The 19,558-nt window shown below is 35.6% G+C and overlaps 3 protein-coding genes and 1 long non-coding RNA gene across 8 annotated transcripts; 2 read left to right on the top strand and 2 right to left on the bottom strand.

Annotated features, from left to right (window-relative positions):
* Positions 1-508: 508 nt before the first annotated feature.
* Positions 509-5,246, top strand: LOC109085568. 2 transcript variants are annotated; one of them, XM_042732958.1, is made up of 6 exons: positions 509-1,450; positions 1,533-1,663; positions 4,216-4,331; positions 4,449-4,517; positions 4,604-4,619; positions 4,696-5,246. In XM_042732958.1, exons 1-6 carry the CDS (start codon positions 1,086-1,088, stop codon positions 4,758-4,760), a joined length of 762 nt encoding a protein of 253 aa, XP_042588892.1. In that variant the 5' UTR covers positions 509-1,085; the 3' UTR covers positions 4,761-5,246. The 2 variants fall into 2 exon arrangements, with proteins under 2 accessions (XP_042588892.1, XP_042588891.1); XM_042732957.1 differs by having other exon boundaries at positions 4,449-4,619.
* On the bottom strand, positions 4,828-8,599 carry LOC109085593 (arachidonate 5-lipoxygenase-activating protein-like). The gene is made up of 5 exons (XM_019100124.2): positions 8,164-8,599; positions 7,874-7,961; positions 6,979-7,049; positions 6,473-6,554; positions 4,828-6,096 (listed from the first exon to the last, which is right to left on the bottom strand). Exons 1-5 carry the CDS (start codon positions 8,279-8,281, stop codon positions 5,934-5,936), a joined length of 522 nt encoding a protein of 173 aa, XP_018955669.1. The 5' UTR covers positions 8,282-8,599; the 3' UTR covers positions 4,828-5,933.
* A 19-nt stretch (positions 8,600-8,618) lies between these two features.
* Positions 8,619-15,337, top strand: LOC122138732. Its single transcript, XR_006155759.1, has 4 exons — positions 8,619-8,845; positions 13,497-13,622; positions 14,783-15,105; positions 15,199-15,337. It is a non-coding gene; the product is annotated as an uncharacterized LOC122138732 (long non-coding RNA).
* On the bottom strand, positions 10,319-18,569 carry LOC109085560 (SUMO-specific isopeptidase USPL1-like). 4 transcript variants are annotated; one of them, XM_019100097.2, is made up of 9 exons: positions 18,414-18,550; positions 17,858-18,009; positions 17,467-17,589; positions 14,755-15,406; positions 13,494-13,604; positions 13,273-13,402; positions 13,036-13,161; positions 12,763-12,923; positions 10,319-11,954 (listed from the first exon to the last, which is right to left on the bottom strand). In XM_019100097.2, exons 2-9 carry the CDS (start codon positions 17,975-17,977, stop codon positions 10,648-10,650), a joined length of 2,730 nt encoding a protein of 909 aa, XP_018955642.2. In that variant the 5' UTR covers positions 17,978-18,009; positions 18,414-18,550; the 3' UTR covers positions 10,319-10,647. The 4 variants fall into 4 exon arrangements, with proteins under 4 accessions (XP_018955642.2, XP_042588887.1, XP_042588886.1 ...); XM_042732953.1 differs by lacking the exon at positions 17,858-18,009 and having other exon boundaries at positions 18,414-18,569; XM_042732952.1 differs by having other exon boundaries at positions 17,858-18,542.
* Positions 18,570-19,558: the final 989 nt, after the last annotated feature.

Raw genomic sequence — 19,558 nt, 5'->3', positions numbered from 1 at the left:
CAGAGCATGCAGTATCTGTCGCCTACATGGAAGGGAGGGTTTTTTGTAAATGTAGATTTTGATGTATTGGGTCCGGGTTTGGGTCTCTACACCCCACAGCGGGACGAGGGACCCCCAGCATGTGTGGAGGAACAAATACTGCAATAAATTTTTTACTTCTCTTTGTTACTTGTCTGGTTTGCGTTTGACTTTGATTTTTGATGTTCACGTTCATGCACCGTTTTTGAAAGTAGTGTTGTGTCGGCCGTAGATCTTATTTTATGAGTGAAACTAGTAAGGTAGTTCAAATGTTTTGGGTAGGAGTAGGTTAAAATGTATTAAACATTTTAACACTTCTTGTAGATTTCTTGATCTGGCCATCTGGAATTTTTCGTTAAAATTACTGCAACAACTTTTTCACACTTCATTGGAAATTCTACGTCATACCACAGTCTAAAATTTGGTGAGTCAGTTGTGGTCGTGGTTAACCAGGTCACAAACAGCAATGGCCTATCACTCCTTTCACTCTTGTAGTCTGTTAAGTCACTTAAACCAGTTTTGGATTTGGAACGGCTTTAAAAATGGCTAAACCAGCTACCATCCTTGAGTAAGCGGAAACTAATTCTATGGGGAACCAGAAAAATATGGGGATTTTATTGCTAATGTTAAAACTGACATTATGATTAATTAAAATGTCAAACAACTAGCAATATTCTTCTTTAAAGGATTACTGCATATAGTTTGTTTACATTTGTTGAAGCTTGTCACAGCTTTCCCAAACAAGGTAGCCTATTCTAGCCTAAAAATCACCCAAACCTCTCTAAAACCATCCATAGATCGTAGTCTGCAAACCATCTTGGACTAGTTTATGTTGTTTTTCCGACACAGTAGCGATTGCAAATTCTTGCAGGAAGAGTTCCCTCAGGGAAAGGCTATTTCACTACTGTTAAATGACCTACTTTTAATGTGACTAATAGGAAAGATGAACTAATTCACTCCATTTATCATGATGCAAAACACTGCTTGTCTGTGTGTGTTTAAAATGAGGGCGCCCGGGTCACTTAACCCCGCTAAATACGGTGATAAATCTCAGACTTGCCGTCGCAATGCTGAACTGCTCTGAACTGGACTACAGAATGAATCTCAGTGTGACTCAGTTTGCTGTGATGCACAGATTCACAAACCAGCTCCACGCCCACCACAAAGCGAAGGGCACCTCACGCGCTGGACGAACACTCGGATTTGTCCTCGAGAAGTTACAGAAGAAAGAACATGCGGCAAAACTTGAATCTGGCTTTTTTATGGACGTTATTGAGCTGGAGTCGTTCGTGAACAGCCCTCCTGATGGATTCACTGTCGAGAGTCGCGGGGGCAGCAGAGTCGTGAAGTGGGTTCAGGAGAACATCTGCGTGTTCATCGATGAGATGCAGTCTAGCGAGGAGAAAGTGATTTTCTGTAATTCTCCAGGAAGGTAAATGTATTTAAATAACGTTATGTGACAATATGCACGTTTAGGTATAGCGTGCTTTTGTAACTCTTCTTGGCCATTTCAGAAAAGTCATAGTACGCACTTTGAGGGAGTACACAGATTTGAGACGACAGCTAACCTCAAAAAGAATATACATCCTGGTGTCTGCATGCACCAAAACAAAGGTCGAAGAAAAGAGAAAGAGAGATGTTCCAGGTAGGATTTTTTTTTTAATTATTATTAATAGTTCACACAGTGAAAGTCTTTGACCTGCTTCTATAAATGAATGTGTTTACGTACAGACTGGTGTGTTGTGTGTATACATCAGTGTTGGGTAAGTTACTCAAAAAAAGTAATTTTACTACTTGAAAATTGTAATTTGATTACATTACTGATTAATGCATGTAAAAAGTAATCAGATTACTAATTACTTTACTTTTAAGTTACTTTGAAAACATATCAAACCTAAAAAAAAAAAAAAAAAACACTACAAAGTGAAAAATTTATTTCATTAATTAAAATAATATTGACTGAAAAATATTACAAAGGTATGAAAACAGCAACTTGACTTAAAGATTTAATCCATTTCTAAAACTTAACATTCTTAGTATAAACCTGCCTAACAATGAAAAATGTATCTTTAAATGTGCCTGTACAGTGTTTTATATACAACATTGCTTGCTAAGTGTAGGGTATATGTGTATGCTGGCTTAACTGTGTGAGCATTAAAGACAGAAAAAAAACCTTAATAAATTGAAAACGGCTCTGATAACATTTTAAAACAGTATTGATGAACATACAGGTCATATTTGAATGCTAAAAATGAATCTTCCTTCTTTATTGAAGGAATTGATGTGGGCGTTTACAGGCTCGGGTGTCTCACATGGATGATTGCCATATGCACGCTGCGCGTGGGAATCATGACATTACAAGAAGGGTGTTTCTCATAGACATGATAAATACATAGACGCCTCATTGGGTGCTTTGAGTTGTTGCTTCGATAAGTCAACGTGTCCGCCATGTTTGTGAGGGCAAGACTACCTTAAAAGGATACTCCACCCCGAAATGAAAATTTTGTCATTAATTACTTACCCTCATGTCGTTCCAAACCCGTAAAAGCTTTGTTCGTCTTCAGTGACCTTGGAGTTTAACCTAGCACCGGATGGATTTCTTTAGCTTAGCTCAGTTTCCAGGGAAATAAACTTCTAAACACAATTTAAGATATTTTGGATGAAAACCAGGAGGCTTGTGACTGTCCCATAGACTGCCAAGTAAATTACACTGACAAGGTCCAGAAAAGTATGAAAGGCATCGTCAGAATAGTCCATCTGCCATCAGTGATTCAACCGTAATGTTATGAAGTGACGATAATACTTTTTGTACGTGAAAAAAACAAATCACCATATTCTCCAAATCACCGTAGCACCATTTTGGAGAATATGAGCTGAACATATGCAGTTTACGATCTTCTGTGTGTAATGCATTACATTAGTGCGTTATCAGAAAAAGTAATTCAATTACAGTAACACATTACTGTATAAGGCGTTTTACCCAACTCTGGTATGCATACATAAAATAATATATTAAAACACATTAATAAACAAATATTAAAATGACAAAATCATCTTTTAAATATGCTATTCTGAAAAATGGATCTTTCTTGAAATTTATATACAACATATACATACACACACACACAGAGAACGGGGTGAGTTGAGCCAGCTTTTACTTACTGCGTGTGAGCACATGGGTCCAACTTAAAATATGTACATCAATTTCAGGATATAGTGCATCTTTGGGAATAATCACTTTGGATCTAAAATAAATCACTTTAAAAATATGGCTTTCCAAAAAAAAAAAAAAAAAAAGGGTCTCTTGGCTCAACTTGCTCCCAAGTGAGGGGTAAATTGAGCCTAGGGAGAAGGTAAGACACATGGAGTTAAACTGTGCCATTGATTATGCTAATATATGTGAACATTTATACCTCTCATTTGCACTTTTGCTATATCAAAGGAAGAGAAATTCAATAAAATGATTCTTGAAATCTATGTGTGAGCCTTGTGATGGACTGGCCACCCATCCAGGGTTTTTCTCCACCTGTGGCTCAAGATGCCGGATTAGGAGGATCCAATAATAATGGCATAGAGGTTTGGATAATAGGATGGATGGATGACTTCTAAATAGTTTTATTAAATGATACAATACACAGCTTCAATGGCATTTTACTTATTTAAAAATTTTCATAACAAAATAAAGTAAAAAAAAAACAACGGACTGCAATTTCAATGGCCAATTTTCATAAACAAAGCCTGTTTAAAATTTTACGAACAAAACCAAGTTCAAAACAAAGAACAAAATCAAAAACATTTGGTCTAAAATTAATTTTAAAAAAATGTAGAACTACAGTAACATAATACTTTGTAATCTTTTTAAATAAAATATATATTGTTTTATTATTTAATACAATTATTTTTTATATTATCGGCATAACTATGTGACTGAAATGTAAATAAATAATTTAATATAGTGTTTAATATGGACTTGAACTGATATTTATGGTGATTATTAGTAATGTTACTAATATCAGTGATATATTAGTAAGCACTACAGTTGTAAAAATTAATCAAAACAGGAAATGCAATGTAGCTATGTGTCACAATGTCAACAGGGAAGGTATCATTAAACTTTGACACCACTGTATGCTATATTTGTAAAGTCAAATGCCTCGCCCTTCTTATTATTGTACTTCATACTTCATTACTTTATAGTTCTTGGATATTATGTGGTGGCGATCAACGGCAGTCATCCAATGATCAGATGGGAGATGGAGAGAGGCTTAGACATGACTATTTCATCTGTTGCTGGAGAAAGTTATACAGTTGATGTGAGTTCAGTGGAGACTTTGTTTTTAATGATGTATGATGTACAAATATAGTGTCCTTTTTCTGTCAATGTAAAAAATGAATTAAAATAAATAAAATTATATATATATATTTTGTAGGTTGATGTTAGTGCTGCACTAGAAGGATGGGTCGGTGAGAGCTTTCAAATCCTTGTTGATGTAGAAAAGGTAAAACCCATTTGGAAAGATACACATTTCACCATCAAGTACCGTTCTGACGCCCTTTTTGACTTTCCCTACTGGTTCGGCTGCAGCAAACGACAGTTCAAGGTGTGTTTTAATAAACAAGCAGACCTCTCTGATGGTTTCTAGTATTGAGACTATGACTGGAAATCTGATCTTGCAGGTCTCTTACCATGGAAGATGAGATCAACACCCAAAATGTTGTGTGAAACAGCAAATATCTACTGAAAACAGGCTTCAGTCTGTGGAAATTGAAGCCCCGCACAGATGTTGAGACCATTAATGCACCTTTAAGGACAGTTTTACTGTAAATAAAGCTTTATTTTGCTCATGTCAGCAGTAATACAAAAAATCACAGGGAAATGGAGATCACTGGAACTTAATCTTAATTATAATTCTGTTGAAGCAGAAAGGTAAATTTCATAAATCCTCACATTGTAAACTAGCAAACTCAAGATGGTTAAAATGCGTTTTTAAAAGGATCACTCTATGCAAAATTGCCCGAATGTCTTCATTGCTTTAAATAGGTCATATCATCTTTTTGGATTGCTGAAATCAAGCCAAATAAACAGATAATTATATTATCTTAACATCAAGTTACGCTCTGTGTAGCACCTACAGCTCTGCATATACTTCCAGAGAATCAATAGAAACGTGCAGTTAGGGCTGGGTGATAAAACACTAATTATCGTGATTTAATTCTCCTCGATAAAACAATAACAAGAGTTTGATAATTATAATGTATTGTATGAATAATTATCTTTCAACATCTAAATATGAGGTAATCACGATTTGAAATTTATAGTGATAATTATCATTATCAACTGATATGAACTTTTTATCATGATATTTTTTTGGCCGTATCACCCAGCCCTATGTACAGTTATACCCTTATAATTTCATTCTGCCATTTCATCACTGATTATTTTGTAACCCTGTCATGTAATACAGACTATGCAAAGAGACAGAGGATTTTGCCGAACTACAGTTCACACAACAGGAAACCTGCAATCCGGTGCCTGAGCAGAACTTGGCATTTTTAAAGGCACAGTAACAAAAAAACTGACAATTTAAATCTAAAGCTCAGAGAGAGGTGCGAAATAACTAACCTTACATGTTGACCTCAATGAAAAAACTAAAGCATGTTATTATGACCCATTTAAAACATTTCTTCAAACACCACATACTGGGATAGTTACAGTAAAAACAATCTTCTTTTGTTGTTTTGTAAAGCTTTTTAAAATGTACATATCATATTGCAATTAAAAGCCTTTGTGACCATCACTGTGAACGCTTGTTTGAACACTGTACTTGCCACATCCTCTGACTAACTGACAAACCATTAACCGAAGGAGTCTACACTGATGCGTTTCAGCTGCAGAAAAATCTGTCGTGCACATTTCAGGGCAAGAGCAGAAGTGTTGACGCTGCTTTGGTGATGGTCTGGATGTACTCTTTGTAGTCACTGCCACCGTAGGTGAGCATCAGGTGATTTATGATTCCCACAACACACATGAGTGACAGGAAGAAGAGAATGCGTTTCCCGAACAGGAAGCCAGGAGTGCTGTCAGGCATTCAAGCAGAATATCTGTTAACAAATCTGGTGTGTGTAAAATACAGCTGGTTTACAACACATGGCTGATGTGTCTGCATAAAGCAACATCCAGGGCTGAAAACTCGAAGAGATCTTATCACGTAAGTTCTGCCCACTCTTAAATTTCCAACGGTTCAATGACTAATTGCCTATTTGTATTGAGATTAATGTTAGGCAACATCTAATGCTGCTGGAATGCAGAACAACCCACATTTATCTATGTTTCATGTCATTTTGAGGTCAGGAACCTCAGAAGATGTTTCTAATGCAGCTTCAGCACAAGAAAACATATATTTGATGTTTAAAAGGCCTTATTTGTTCATAGTTATGGATTTAAAAATCTTACCTCTGGCAAGTCTGCCCCAAGTAGCCAACAAAGTACTTCTGCCTGACCACAAGGTAGATAATGCCAGCAAAGGCAGCTGGAGCTGTATCAAAAAGGGTTTTATTCTTTAAATTATATCGGAGAACTTCCAAGAAAGTTATTGTACAGGTATTTTATTAGGGCTGACTTTCATTATATATGCCTTGGTTCCTTAGCAACTCAATTAGCCTTCTATTTCAGTGTTATTCAAAAATAGAGCTAAGTTATTACGCAGACAAATATTTGCACATGGGTCATAACAGAAATTATTAGCCAGGAAATGCAAACCATTTCTACTACATTACAAAAGGGTATTTTCTTTGGTCTGATCCTATCACTATATTGTAGTGGACATTAAAAGTAACACAGAAAATAACAAAAGCACTTTAATTTCAAAAAATATTGATTACATGCTCATTCAACTCAATCACTTAATTTTATTTATTTATTTATTTTTTTTATGAAGAATGTGATGAATTTAATTGTACCTTGGCTGAGGCAGATACCAGCGCACCACAGTACTGCCAGAAATGTGGGGTACGTGTCCATGCAGTTTCGACTGAGAAAACAGCAAATACATAAAGTATTATGAAGCAGAAAATTTTATTAACTGATAACTTTTTCGTACAGCTTCAGAAACCAACTCTATCAGCTAACTGAAGCCGTGCTGTCAGTTCTTCTTTGTAGTACTTCCATGTATCTTTTAGAAATATTGTGAAAGAGCTGTTACTTCCTCTTTGGTGGTGGTTAATGACACTTTATGATTTCATCTAAATTGAGATAAACTAGCAAACCATCCAAAAGCCTAGATATTCAACTGATAATAATACTGTCAGTTTGGTTTATTTCGCATATTTGAAAAATAATACTACTAAAAATACATTTTTAAAATACAGGTCTCATCCAATTGATCTCAATTTTGTTTGGGGAAATCATACAGATAATTTACTGTGCAATACATAAGGATACTAGAAGTAGATGCAAGCTACGTTTTTGAAAGTAAACATTTTGAACATTAGAATAATTTTTCTACCATTTCCCCTTTATATTCACATCCATAACTGACTTAAAATTTGCTCATTTACATGAAGGTAGACTTTATGAGAAACTTTAAATGAGTGAAAAATTACATTTACAGCTATAGGCTTTATATAGATACAGAAAGACCAGTGCAACCCTTTTGCAACATTATGCAAATAGCAGGAAGTTAGTTAAATGAACAACAGGAAAATTTCGAACTTTTATGCAAAAGAAGCTACACCAACACTATTTCATAAACAGATTATTTATCTCTCTCTATAAAAAGCTCTTTTGGCGCTTAAAGTATAGTTTATTTTTCCGTTTAAAATCTAGAGTGGAGAAGCTCGAGTCAATATTACTCACTTCGCACAGGACAGACGCTCAAACGCTGCAGAATTATGTTTAGGCTGTTGACCGGTGCACTCTTTCTCAACCTTTAAGGCGAAGAACACTAGAAGAGAAGTTAATATATTAAAGATTGGACATATTATTATGATGCATGTGCATGTATATTTAGGCTACATTATGGACTAATTCCTGGTAGTTGTATGAACAGCACAATGTGTTTAAATATGATTTGCATACACATTCTACATGAATATCATTAAATTATACTTAATAAAAATAATAGTAATAAAGTCGAAATGTCATACCATTCTGAACGACGCTGAGAAGAGTGACCAGCACAAGCAAGAAGATGTTGTCCATCACTGCTACATACATGGTTTCAAATGTGCACTGCGGGTCTGTCTCAGACTGCGGTCGGATCATTTTTAAGCATCACAGATAACATCACCACTGAACTGATGCGTTTCCTGATGGGAGGGCCACTAGAACATCATCACTTCTGCTTCCATGGTGAAATGGCACTTTTTTTTTTTTTTGGTACCTTTTGACACTAAACATCTGAGTGTGGAAAACATGTTCCTGGTATAGCTACATTTTCCGTCTGCAGCTATCTCTCTTTTCCGTTTCACACCTCGTCCTAACACTTGATATTTAAGGACAAAATTAAGTTTAACCATTTGAATCTGAAGTTGAAGAGGACGGTCTGTTTCGATGTTAAACACTGCCCTCTGTTGGCTGAAACTGTTTTGCAGCTCTTAGCTGATTTCAGCTTGTGTTCAACTCTAAATCCTGCTTCTGGAGATCACCAAACACTGCATATTTTGGGTGTCTTTTTAACCTGACACACCTGAATCAACTCAACAGCTCATTAAAAGTGTCTCAATCTACTGAAATGGTTGTCAAATTGGGGAAACAACTAAAAATGGGCCTTTTCATGAGGCTTCCTTATCCAGGACGTCTGCTCTGAACCATCCAACACACCAAATGGTATTGTCACTTTTTCATTTAAACATTTAATATAAAGTAGTTAACTTAATGTAGATTTACCAAGCCTGGTAAATTCAGTTTTTGTATAGGCCTGTAATTTGTTGTAGTAATTTAGTTGATATATTGTTGCTGTGCTTTTTCAGGTTTAAAACTATATTAATGTTGATGAAGATGAACTTCACCTCTCATATTTCAGCTGTCAATATATTATATGTTGAATAAATTAGCAGACAGTCTGTTAACTTTAAGCAACACCATAATAAGATGTGAAAATGTGACATCAAACAATATGCAAACTAATTATGATGGAGCTTTTTTTCACAACTTAATTTTGAGATAAAAATTATTTTTCTTCAGATTTACACCGATGTCCCAGCAGAATAACCATGGGTGTTTTTCCTCATCTTAATAATAAACATGCAACATTTCTGCAAAGTTAACCAAGACATTTGTCTTATTTTTTTAACAATTTGTTTAATTCGATACCTAACAAATTTAATTTTGTAAGGTGTTTTAATTGAACAGTGTGCTTATGCTAGTATTTCTTTAAAACAAACAGCATTTGTTTTGATATTTTACTACAAAGATAATACATTTATACATTTTTTTTTATTTCAGGCTTAAGGGTCTAAAAAAAACTTTTTTTGGGCACTGCTTGTTTTCACATTTAAAATAACTAAACGCAGACCTTTTTAAGTGGACCAAAAAATGAACAAAAAAGTGAAGTTCTTTGCATTCATATTTTTTGACTCTTTTGATTTCATTTTAGTTTTGACATGGTCACTTGAATATTGTAGTAATGATTATACTGGTTATTCTAATATTTTATTTTTAATGAGGCAATAGATGCTCTTGGTTTTAATAGTTTGAAACAAATGCTCGACTGTAAGCAAAAAGCACTACTGTACCAAAGGAGGAGATATTCGATTAAAATATGAACACTTGTATATCTAATATTGGCATACTCCAATTGAATGGTAATGTGATCATGCATTTTTAAGTGCAAAATGACAGCACATAGTTGTTTACAATATACAGACCTCATATACAATATACAGATCTTGGAAAACTGGGAAATGTCCAAAAAAAAAAATAATTTTTTAATTTTTCCCTACAGTTAAAATGTTTGGGTAATTATTTTTATTTATTAACCTTTATTCAGTAAAGGATAAAGGATGCATTAAATTGAACAAAAGTGACAGTTAATGTTTAAGATTTCTATGACAAATAAATGCTATTCAAATGGTAATATTTATTTAATGAAATAAATGTAGCCTATGGTAAACATTAGACTTTAATATTCCTATAATTCATAATCCTTCCAACCACAATCTACAGGTCATGCAAATATTTCTATGGTTAAAACTGCTATTTCTTACCAAAAAGTGTAGGAAGCCCATATACAATCAGTGTGAAAGTGAGGCTATTACTCTTCACTCACATGCAAAATTAAAAGCCAATAACCACAACATATTCAATTTTTGGGACCATTTAATATGAACCACTTTAAATACAGTGATAACCATAAAAAAATGAAACAACTGTACAATGCTGTACAAACCTTTACAAATGCATTGTGCATAATTTGATCTTTAAACATTGCATACTTTGCACCATTCAATGTTCTTTATTCTTCAAGTATTTGAGACAAAATATGTAAATATGCTTTAACTGATGCAACACAGGCTTTCCTAACAAGTTTTGCACTCCCAATACAAAACTACAAAGAAGAGTTCTTAGGAACAACTTGTTCTGACACCAGACCAAACTCACGGTTTGTAAAATCTAAAAGCTTTTCTTGATCAGAAAAATATATCTAAGCCATTAAAATCAGTGTTGTCAACTGCAGTCTGGCCCATCCCTGATTGTATGTATTCATCAAGATTCAATACGGAGTCATTAGTTACAGAAGGGTAGGTTAAAGCTGCTTCTGGAACCACAGTTGCTACAGAAGGATTTTGCTGCGTCGTCTCTGCATTCTGGCCATTGTTCAACATCTCAAGGAGCCCCGTGCTGTCAGGTGAGAGGTTACTGGCGGTCGTCGCAGGAGACAAAAGCTCAGTGAAGAACTGGTCATACACCGGGCTGTCGTATGCTGACGTACTCGAGGTGACCGAGTAAGGCGACGAGAGGGCTGTGCTGTCCGGTTTTGGTGCAGATTCTCCAGCACTTCCCAAAAGCTGGTTTAGTTTGGCCAGTTTCTTCTTCTTAGCCTGAAGTTTTTTCAGTAGCTTCAGCCTGAGGGCTTCTGTAGTGCTAATGGGCTGCTGGTCTGCCGAAAGGCTGGGATTTTTCTTAACAGATGCACCACATATGCCATCAGGAAGGGTGACTGGTTTGTGCTGAGGCGCTACCGCAGAATTCCCGCCACTTGAATTTGGCAGTTTCTTGCTTAAGAAGCCACCGAACATATCAGCTGGCTTTGCTAGCAGAGCTTCATTGTCACATTTCAGAACGGGTTTTGGTTTTGGAGCGGGAGGAGGATGTCTTATCAGTGTTGACTGGAAGGAAGGATGGCACTGAAGTAATGAGGATGCAAGCGGTGGAGGTGCATGTACTGGTGTAGCCACTGACGGTCTCACCACAACAGGATTAGAAACTGAAGAGCATTCCTTCAAACCAGAGCTTTGGGGTTTTGAAGGATGACAAACGGACTTAGGGATACAAGATGAACTAGATGTTACAGGAAGAGTGGGGAGAGCGGCCAGCACGACGGCTGAGTTCTGTGGAATCTGAAGAGCCTCAGTGGCTTTGTTCTCATCAACCAGAGTGAGGGTCACAATGTCTGTATGTGACAGACCCTCAAAGGTGTCCAGTAATGTGGTGCTGCCTATTGATGTATCCAGAGTGCCGGCGGCAGTCGAGTCTCCCACGGTGAGCGAGCTGAGGACACACGTGTCATCAGCCACAGAGTCTGACACTTCGTGCAGGTGTTTATCATCAACATTCGTAAGCGCCGAGGGAGCTGTCGGTGAACAAACCTCTGAAGCTTCATCTTTAGTGGAATCTGATTCCCAGAAAACAACGTGAATTTCATTGGCAGGAAATGAAAACCTCTTGTGGATGATGCTGTGAGGGTATTTCAAATCATCCAGTTCCAGCCATGACCCTAAAAGACAGAACATAAAACGAGTAAATAAACCGCTATTAAGTTTTAATTTGAATATATAACTTTTTTTTCAGAGCAACTAATCTGAAATAAATTTGCAGCTAATTTTACTAGTTATTTAATAACAGCTGATAAATTTTAGTTGAGCAACAAAAATTCAAATTAATCATTGGCTAAAGGGATTCAGAAGAACTACATGCACTACCATTCAAAAGCTTGGGTTAAATAAGAATTTTATGTTTCTGATAGAAGACTGCATTTTAATGTGTCCTTGTTACATGTACTTACTATTATAATAGCAATTAATTATGCATAATTACGTGCAAGTCCTAACCATATTGTTAGTACTACTTAAATGTATAAATACAATGTAACAAGAACACAAGGAGCGTAATCAATATTTAACTAATTTAAAAAAAAAAATACATTTCCCAATTTAATCAATATTTTAAAATGCAATTTATTCCTTTGAAGGCAAAGCTGAATTTTCAGCATCATTACTCCAGTCCTCAGTGCCACATGACTGCAGAAATCATTCTAATATGCCGAATTGGTGCTCAAGAAACATTTCCTCATATTACTATTGATTTGCTGGCTTCTTAATAATTATGTGGAAACTGCTTAATGTTTTAACATAACAGCAACTAATTGAAATAGAAATCTTTTCTAACATTATAAACGTCTTTACTGTCACTTTTGATCAATTTCATGTATCCTTGCTGAATAAAAGTAAGGGAAAAAAAACTCTAAACTTTTGAATGGTAGTGTGAAAAGATCAGCTAATCAACTCTCAGAATAAAAGACTCACCATTGCTCTGGCGGATCCAAGTGGCAAAGTGTTTTAGATGCTTATTGTACTGGATAACAGTGCTAACATTGTAGTGTGCGCCCTGGAACTCAAACGAGTATTTAGAGAGGTCTTTCCTGGGCAAGCCCTCCACAAAGTGCAGTGCAAACACAGAAGACAGCCTGCAAAAAAATGATCAAAGACAATCAACCAACAGGTTAAACCGTGATGAAACAGGGTGGTGATTAGGGCAAAAAAAAAAAAGAGGAAATTTATAGCTATTCCAACACTTACTTTTCAAGCACCATTTTCCTCCTCTGGTTTTTACGGTTGCAGTTACTGCACTGCGTGCGGTGGATGGCTTTTAGTGGGTGCCAGTCATTCAGAATCTGAGTGAATGTTGTAAGAGTCTTCTCAACACTGCAAGACAAGAGGAGGGTTGTGTTGCATACAGTTATCTACATAATTACCATGCATTTTATTTAATTATCAAATACAACTGATTTAAAATTACATGGCTAAAATCTTTACCTGTTATTTAGAGTATAACTACAAGAAGTGCACTTAAATTCCCAACGGACAGTGTGCTGGAAAAGCTCTTGAGCCCACTTGTCGGAGCGCAGAAGGAGAGGGAGAGCAAACACGGGTGTTTCCTGTTGACCTGTATGACAGACAAGATTACCACTCAACACAAATGACCAGCAACAGATTGATATCGAATGGTTTTATGATTAGCTCTTGAACTATTTTACCAGTTTCACACTTGAGCGTAGGCTGAAGGAGTTTGAAGAGCGACAGACGGAGCGCAGACAGCTGCTGCTCTGCCTCACACAGGACATCGGCGGGCACTCTGGTCACCTCATCTGCAGAACAAAAAACAGGTGAGCTCTACAGCATGTGAATGCAGACCTCTTCATAAGTGTATTTTTGGGGTGAGGTGTATATACACACATACAAGTTAACAAAAACTGCATTAGTTTGTTTTAAAAAAATTAACATATGTATACATACATAATAATTTAATTACCTTCAACTATGTGATAAGTTTAAATACCTTTATACTACACTAGTCAACATTTGAAGTGGATGAAAACCTTTCCTCAAAGTTGTCCTAGAACCTAAAACCAAAACGTGTTCTTGTCTTAGGACAACTTTGAACTTTTTTGATCCACTTCAAATGTTGACTATTGTATATTATGAAAAATAAATTTGATCAATTTATAATGTTATAAAATTACATTTATAGTGTGTTGATATGTGACCCTGGAGCACAAAACCAGTCTTAAGTTGCTTGGGTATATTTGCAGCAATAGCCAAAAATATAGGTCAAAATGTATTATTGACTGATATTAAGTAAAGATCATGTTCCATGAAGATATTTTGTGAATTTACTTCTGTAAATATATTAAAACTTCATTTTTGATTAGTAATATGCATTGCTAAGGACATCATTTGGACAACTTTAAAGGTGATTTTCTCAATATTTTGATTTTTTTTTTTGCCCTTTTTTTTAAACTTTAGATCTTTTTTTTTTTTTTAGTGCCTTACTATATATAAACACAAATAATTTAAAGCTAAATAACTTAATCAAATCACATATGATTACATAATTACAAATACTTAACTTATACATTTTACTTAAATGCACACAGTTAAAAGGTGTGTGTGTGTATATATATATTATGTAAATGTATATATTAAATTGTTTTTGTACTTTTGTTAAATCAATGTTTACAAAAAATTATAAAGTGATACTGTATTAAATATGAATACATAAAAATATTAATATTTACTTTACAAATTACTTTTATAATACATTATTCTAAAGAATAATACATTTTAAACATTTAATTCTGTATAAATATTTAAACAACTTATAATTAAGGTATTTATATCAACAAATTAAAGTTTTTGTTAAATCACTTACAATTAATCTAGCGTAAATAAATGAAATGCAAATAAAAACACTAATAAAAATTATTTAGAGCCCTGGAAGGGTTTGCATTCTCTTACCGTCACACTGCTGCTCCTTGGATTTCAGATAGGAGCATGTCTTATCATACGTGGAGCAAAGGTTCCAGACAGCAGAGCTGCTGGAAGGCACTGATGTCAACTTGTCAGTCAGCTTCACATTCTGACACGGAGTCTCTCTGATGGTCCTGCAGTTCACGAGCATCGCCAACAACGAATCCAGCCAACACAGGTTGTCCTCATTTTTCCAGAAGAGATGAGGTTGCACAGGAACCAGCTCTGATTCCACATCTACATCCATTCCAACGATCTCCTCAACCTCATCTTGAGTACTAGATACACAATCATCCTCCTTGTCACACAAATCTAAATCCTCATGGGTGGCAGCAGCAGGTAGATCTTCAGGATGATGTTCCTCAGTGCCATTAATAGAGTCAGTCTTTTCAAGTATTGATTGTTCATCAGTAAACATTTGTGTTTCGACAGTGTCAGCTGGAAGAGTGCTGCCGTTGACATCAGCACAACATGGCTCAGGCACAGCAGACAAAAAGCCCAGTTTCTCCTCTCTTGGTCGCTTTGAAGGGGAGGATGCTTCATCCACATCAGATAGGGAAGAAATGTTCCTTTTACATCCATCTTTAGACAAGCTAGCACGCACATCTTCCAGAGATCTACTAACCAATGGGAAAAGGCACTGCAAAGCAACAGAAAAACATCTCAATGGCCAATCAATCTTCTTTACAAAGAGTCACAAGCATTTAATAACATGACAAATATAATTTTACCAATATTGATAGCTTAAAAACAATTGAGTGAATCTCACAAAACATGTCACAAACATGTTTAGCTTGTAACTCACCCCAAAATCAAAAGGACAAACTATGTTTTGCAGTAAGAAAATAAAGCTTAATTTTAGGATGGATATTTTTTTGCAAACATTTGCAATTTCCTTCTAAAAAGATAATTAATGTAGTAATCAAATTATTTCCATGACAAATGTAGCACATTTGCCCTCAAATTTCTCAAATATATATATATATTTTTAATAACATTTTAACTGGAATTTGCACAGGTGTTTTACCTTTGCTTTTATTCATTCATTATTTACAATGGTGATTCTTATTAGATACTCACTGCCATATTGCAACTTTTTCTTTCTAAACTAAAATCAGCATTAATTGATACAAAAAACACTACCTTACTGAAAAAGTTTAATTTATTTATCTTTTTATATTTACCTTTTTAAAACCAAAATTAGGCCCTAATATTTATAACAATATTTTTGTGTGTAATTCACACAATCTCCAGTAGTAATTCTTATTAGATTTATCACTTTATTTCACTTTTTTCTTTCTTAACTAACATCAGCATAAATAAAAATACATACACTACCTTACTGTGAAAAAATACATTTTATTTATTATTTTTAACAAATTTTTTCATAATGCAAAAATTAATGGGCCAAAAACTAGGCCATATTTTCTTTATGCAATACAAATATTAATTTAATTTTGTTTTATTTAAACAGTCCCTAAACAGCTTATACTACTGTCTCAGCTATTAAAATAGTTCAGTTTTGTATATAATAGCAAACTGATTTTATTTTGTTTCGTTTTTTTAATAAAGTTAATTTAGAAAAACGTTTGGAGCATTTTTTGTTTGTTAAATACAAGTTTTAGTTTTTTTTTTTTTTTTTTTTAAGTAACGACCAAGTGGCCAGCATTAGACAGTGAGCCTATGTTTGATCTATTTAGCCTTCTCAAATCATCACGACTCGCCTAAAATAAAATATATAAAACAGTTCAAGCGTATAACAATGTTTAAACGTTAGACCCAGATAAATGTGTGTTATATCCAATAGTTTGTGCGAGACGCTTCAGGACATGGAGACGCCAGTGTGATCACTTGCATTTATTTCAGCAGATACGCCATCATTTTTGCACATAAAGGTAAGCGTAATACATCATTCGTAACTACACTCACAATATCAACAAAACGTTTTGCTTTTATAAATTAAAGAAAACAAACACGATGCGCTTTCTGTGTCTCTTCTTTAACAGGAGTACAAAAATGAACTGAAAATCAGTAAAAACATGCCTCACAGATGTGATAAATATATCTAATATATCTAGCTTTAAATGGTTACTTAACGAAAAAACAAACAAACCAAAACCTCTTTCATTATAATCATAATCCGTAAAGACACACTTCTCTCTAAAGGCACGTCTAATGAGGAGATGGCGAGTCAGGATCGGCGACTTCATCCTTGCGACACAGACTCAGAAAACACTATTTATTAGTAAATAATTCAAATATTTCCTTTTGCCGGTACTTTGCAGCAAGCTTGTGCCTATTGCGTGTATTTGAATGGAGAACTGTTCAGCTGCGCTGCTGCTGGCGGGACAATAAACACCGTCGAGCCACTCTTTTTTTCATCACTAATTGATGGATGTCTAAAATATAAAAGTAAAGAGAAGTCTAAAACAGGCGGGAGGCCCGGCCCGCGTCTGAACTATGACGTGAAAATTATCCCGAAGCCCGGCTCGAGGGGCATAAAAAAGTCAGGGTCTGTCGGGCTCGGGCTGAAATGCAGGCTCTAGTGTCTGTTGTTGAACCACAGAGAGACTTTCAGAGTCGCAGAGACTTTTTTCCCCCCTTCGTCGCACCATTGAGAAATTAGGTCGCACAGAAGAGCCCTGATTCGAAGTGTCAGCATTTCCTGACAAACAAGGAAAAGCGACACAGACTACTCACCACTGGATTTGTACAGAGCATAACAGTCACCTCCAGGTTGACAGCATAAAAGCGGACGGCATTTTTCAGACCTTTTGCCAAGCACCAAGGACAGTTCCCTGGTGAGGCATTTCTGTCTTCACACTGTAAACAAACAACAAAAATATATGAGAAATCACAATTACTCAACACAAAAAATACAAGACCCATTACACACTTAAACAATTAGTGTACAGTACACAACTGAAGTGTTTTTATGACTATTCTTTCGCCTTTTACACAGATTTCCGTGTTGTTGTTTTTTCTCTCGTTTGAGGTGGGGATCAATCCCATACAATTTCCATACAACACAAACTAAATTTGAGCGGAGCTTTGCACGAGTGACAGAGGGAGAGAACTGAGCATAACTGACTTTTCCCAAATACCCCGCCACCGCTGGGGTCGGAGAACCTATACCAGTGCCTTCGCCGTTCATTCTCATGCCACTGAGGTTTCCGTGCTTTGTTGAGTCCTGCTGCCATAAACTTGACATAACCGAGACACCTGGCTCTCCGCCTGTACGCGCTGCAGTGAGAGAGAATCATTCATTCCTGAGACATCAACTGACCCATTCCGGGCTGATACACATAGAGCAAACATCTCAACCTAGATTCTCATCCCCATACTAGTGCTTGGAAGTCAGAAATTACGTTACTGACATGCAAATTAATTTGTTTCTTACTGATGAGTGAGTTTTGGATAAACGTAACGTTAGCTGCAAAGTTAAATTTACAAGGTGCTATCGATAACTGATGAAGGTGACCCCTTATGTAAAAAAAAAAAAAACACATATAAAGCAGTTAAGATTTTAGTGGTGGCGCGAACAGCCACAGCGAGAGTGTGCGGACTGGAAGCCAAGCGCCCAAAAACCTTAAAAATTACATTCACAACCGATTTCCCAGGCGCACATCGTCTGCACCAACACATACCTCGAAAGCGGGTCGAATGTGGAGAAATTCCAGACTGGATATTATACACGCATTTGGTAATTCCAGCACGCCGGTTGGAGACATTTCCATGAGCATGCTGTCCGCCGTGCGCTCAACGTACTACTTCCGGTTTCGTCGGCGCAAGCAATAAAGTTTTTACAAAGAGTCATATACAGCACAAGAGCGCCATCATCCGGATTGTCTGCGTGTAGGCTGTTCCCGATCGACTGAACATAAACTGTCTGAAATTAAATTAGGCAACAGACAGCAGGGATTGAATCAACACCTTCAAAACACTCAAGTGAGTCAAAACTATAATTAACAGTAGATACACAGAAATGGACAGACAGCAACGTGTTAAACGAGTTAGAAATTATTTAACGTGTTTACCTATGGTCTAAACGCGATTTAGATTTTAAAATTAATTTAATAACCCACAATCTCGCTCTAACTCTGTATTTGCACGAGTATTAATATGCAAACGCACGAGTAATAACACAGTAGGCTAGTATAGAAAAATAGATAAGAAAACAGTAGATAGGAAAATGTATAAATGCATTTTCAAAAGCTTTAGCAGTTAAAGTTTTCATAATTGAAATAAAGATGGCGTTTCAAAACAAAGTAGGGTCACGGATATCTGATTATACAGCATATGTTGTTCTGTTCAAGTCAAAACGAGGCAGAATAATGAAAATAAAACGTTTTCTATAATAAATTGGGGTGTTACATAATCCATAAATTATTTTACCATAAATAGCATATGTATCTGTGCTTCCATTTCCTTGATAATATCTTTGAAATGTTTGGCAAATTAACTTTTTGTTTTATTCTATTTAAAATAGGCTACTACATGCATGGTAATAGTTTTTATTCTCACGTCGATTGAATATAAACGACCAGGAGTCAATAGATTTCTATTTACTGTGTTCTGACCTCACGCCTTTTTTTCTGTCCTAACCAAAGTTACACGGAACACTGTTTTTTCTCTTACACTTTTTTAATTGTGATATTTGAACACAGGAAGCCAATACATGCTACATAAATACCGATATGAACAAAAAACTAACTGTACCCCAAAAAGTAAATATATTAGATCAACAATAAACATGGGAGCATATCTAATCGATAATAGATCTGAAGTAGGC

Source organism: Cyprinus carpio, chromosome B10 (assembly GCF_018340385.1).
Source record: "Cyprinus carpio isolate SPL01 chromosome B10, ASM1834038v1, whole genome shotgun sequence".
NCBI classification, from domain to species: Eukaryota; Metazoa; Chordata; class Actinopteri; order Cypriniformes; family Cyprinidae; genus Cyprinus; species Cyprinus carpio.
Note: the sequence above shows the minus strand (reverse complement) of the source record. Positions and strands in the feature narration are given on the sequence as shown.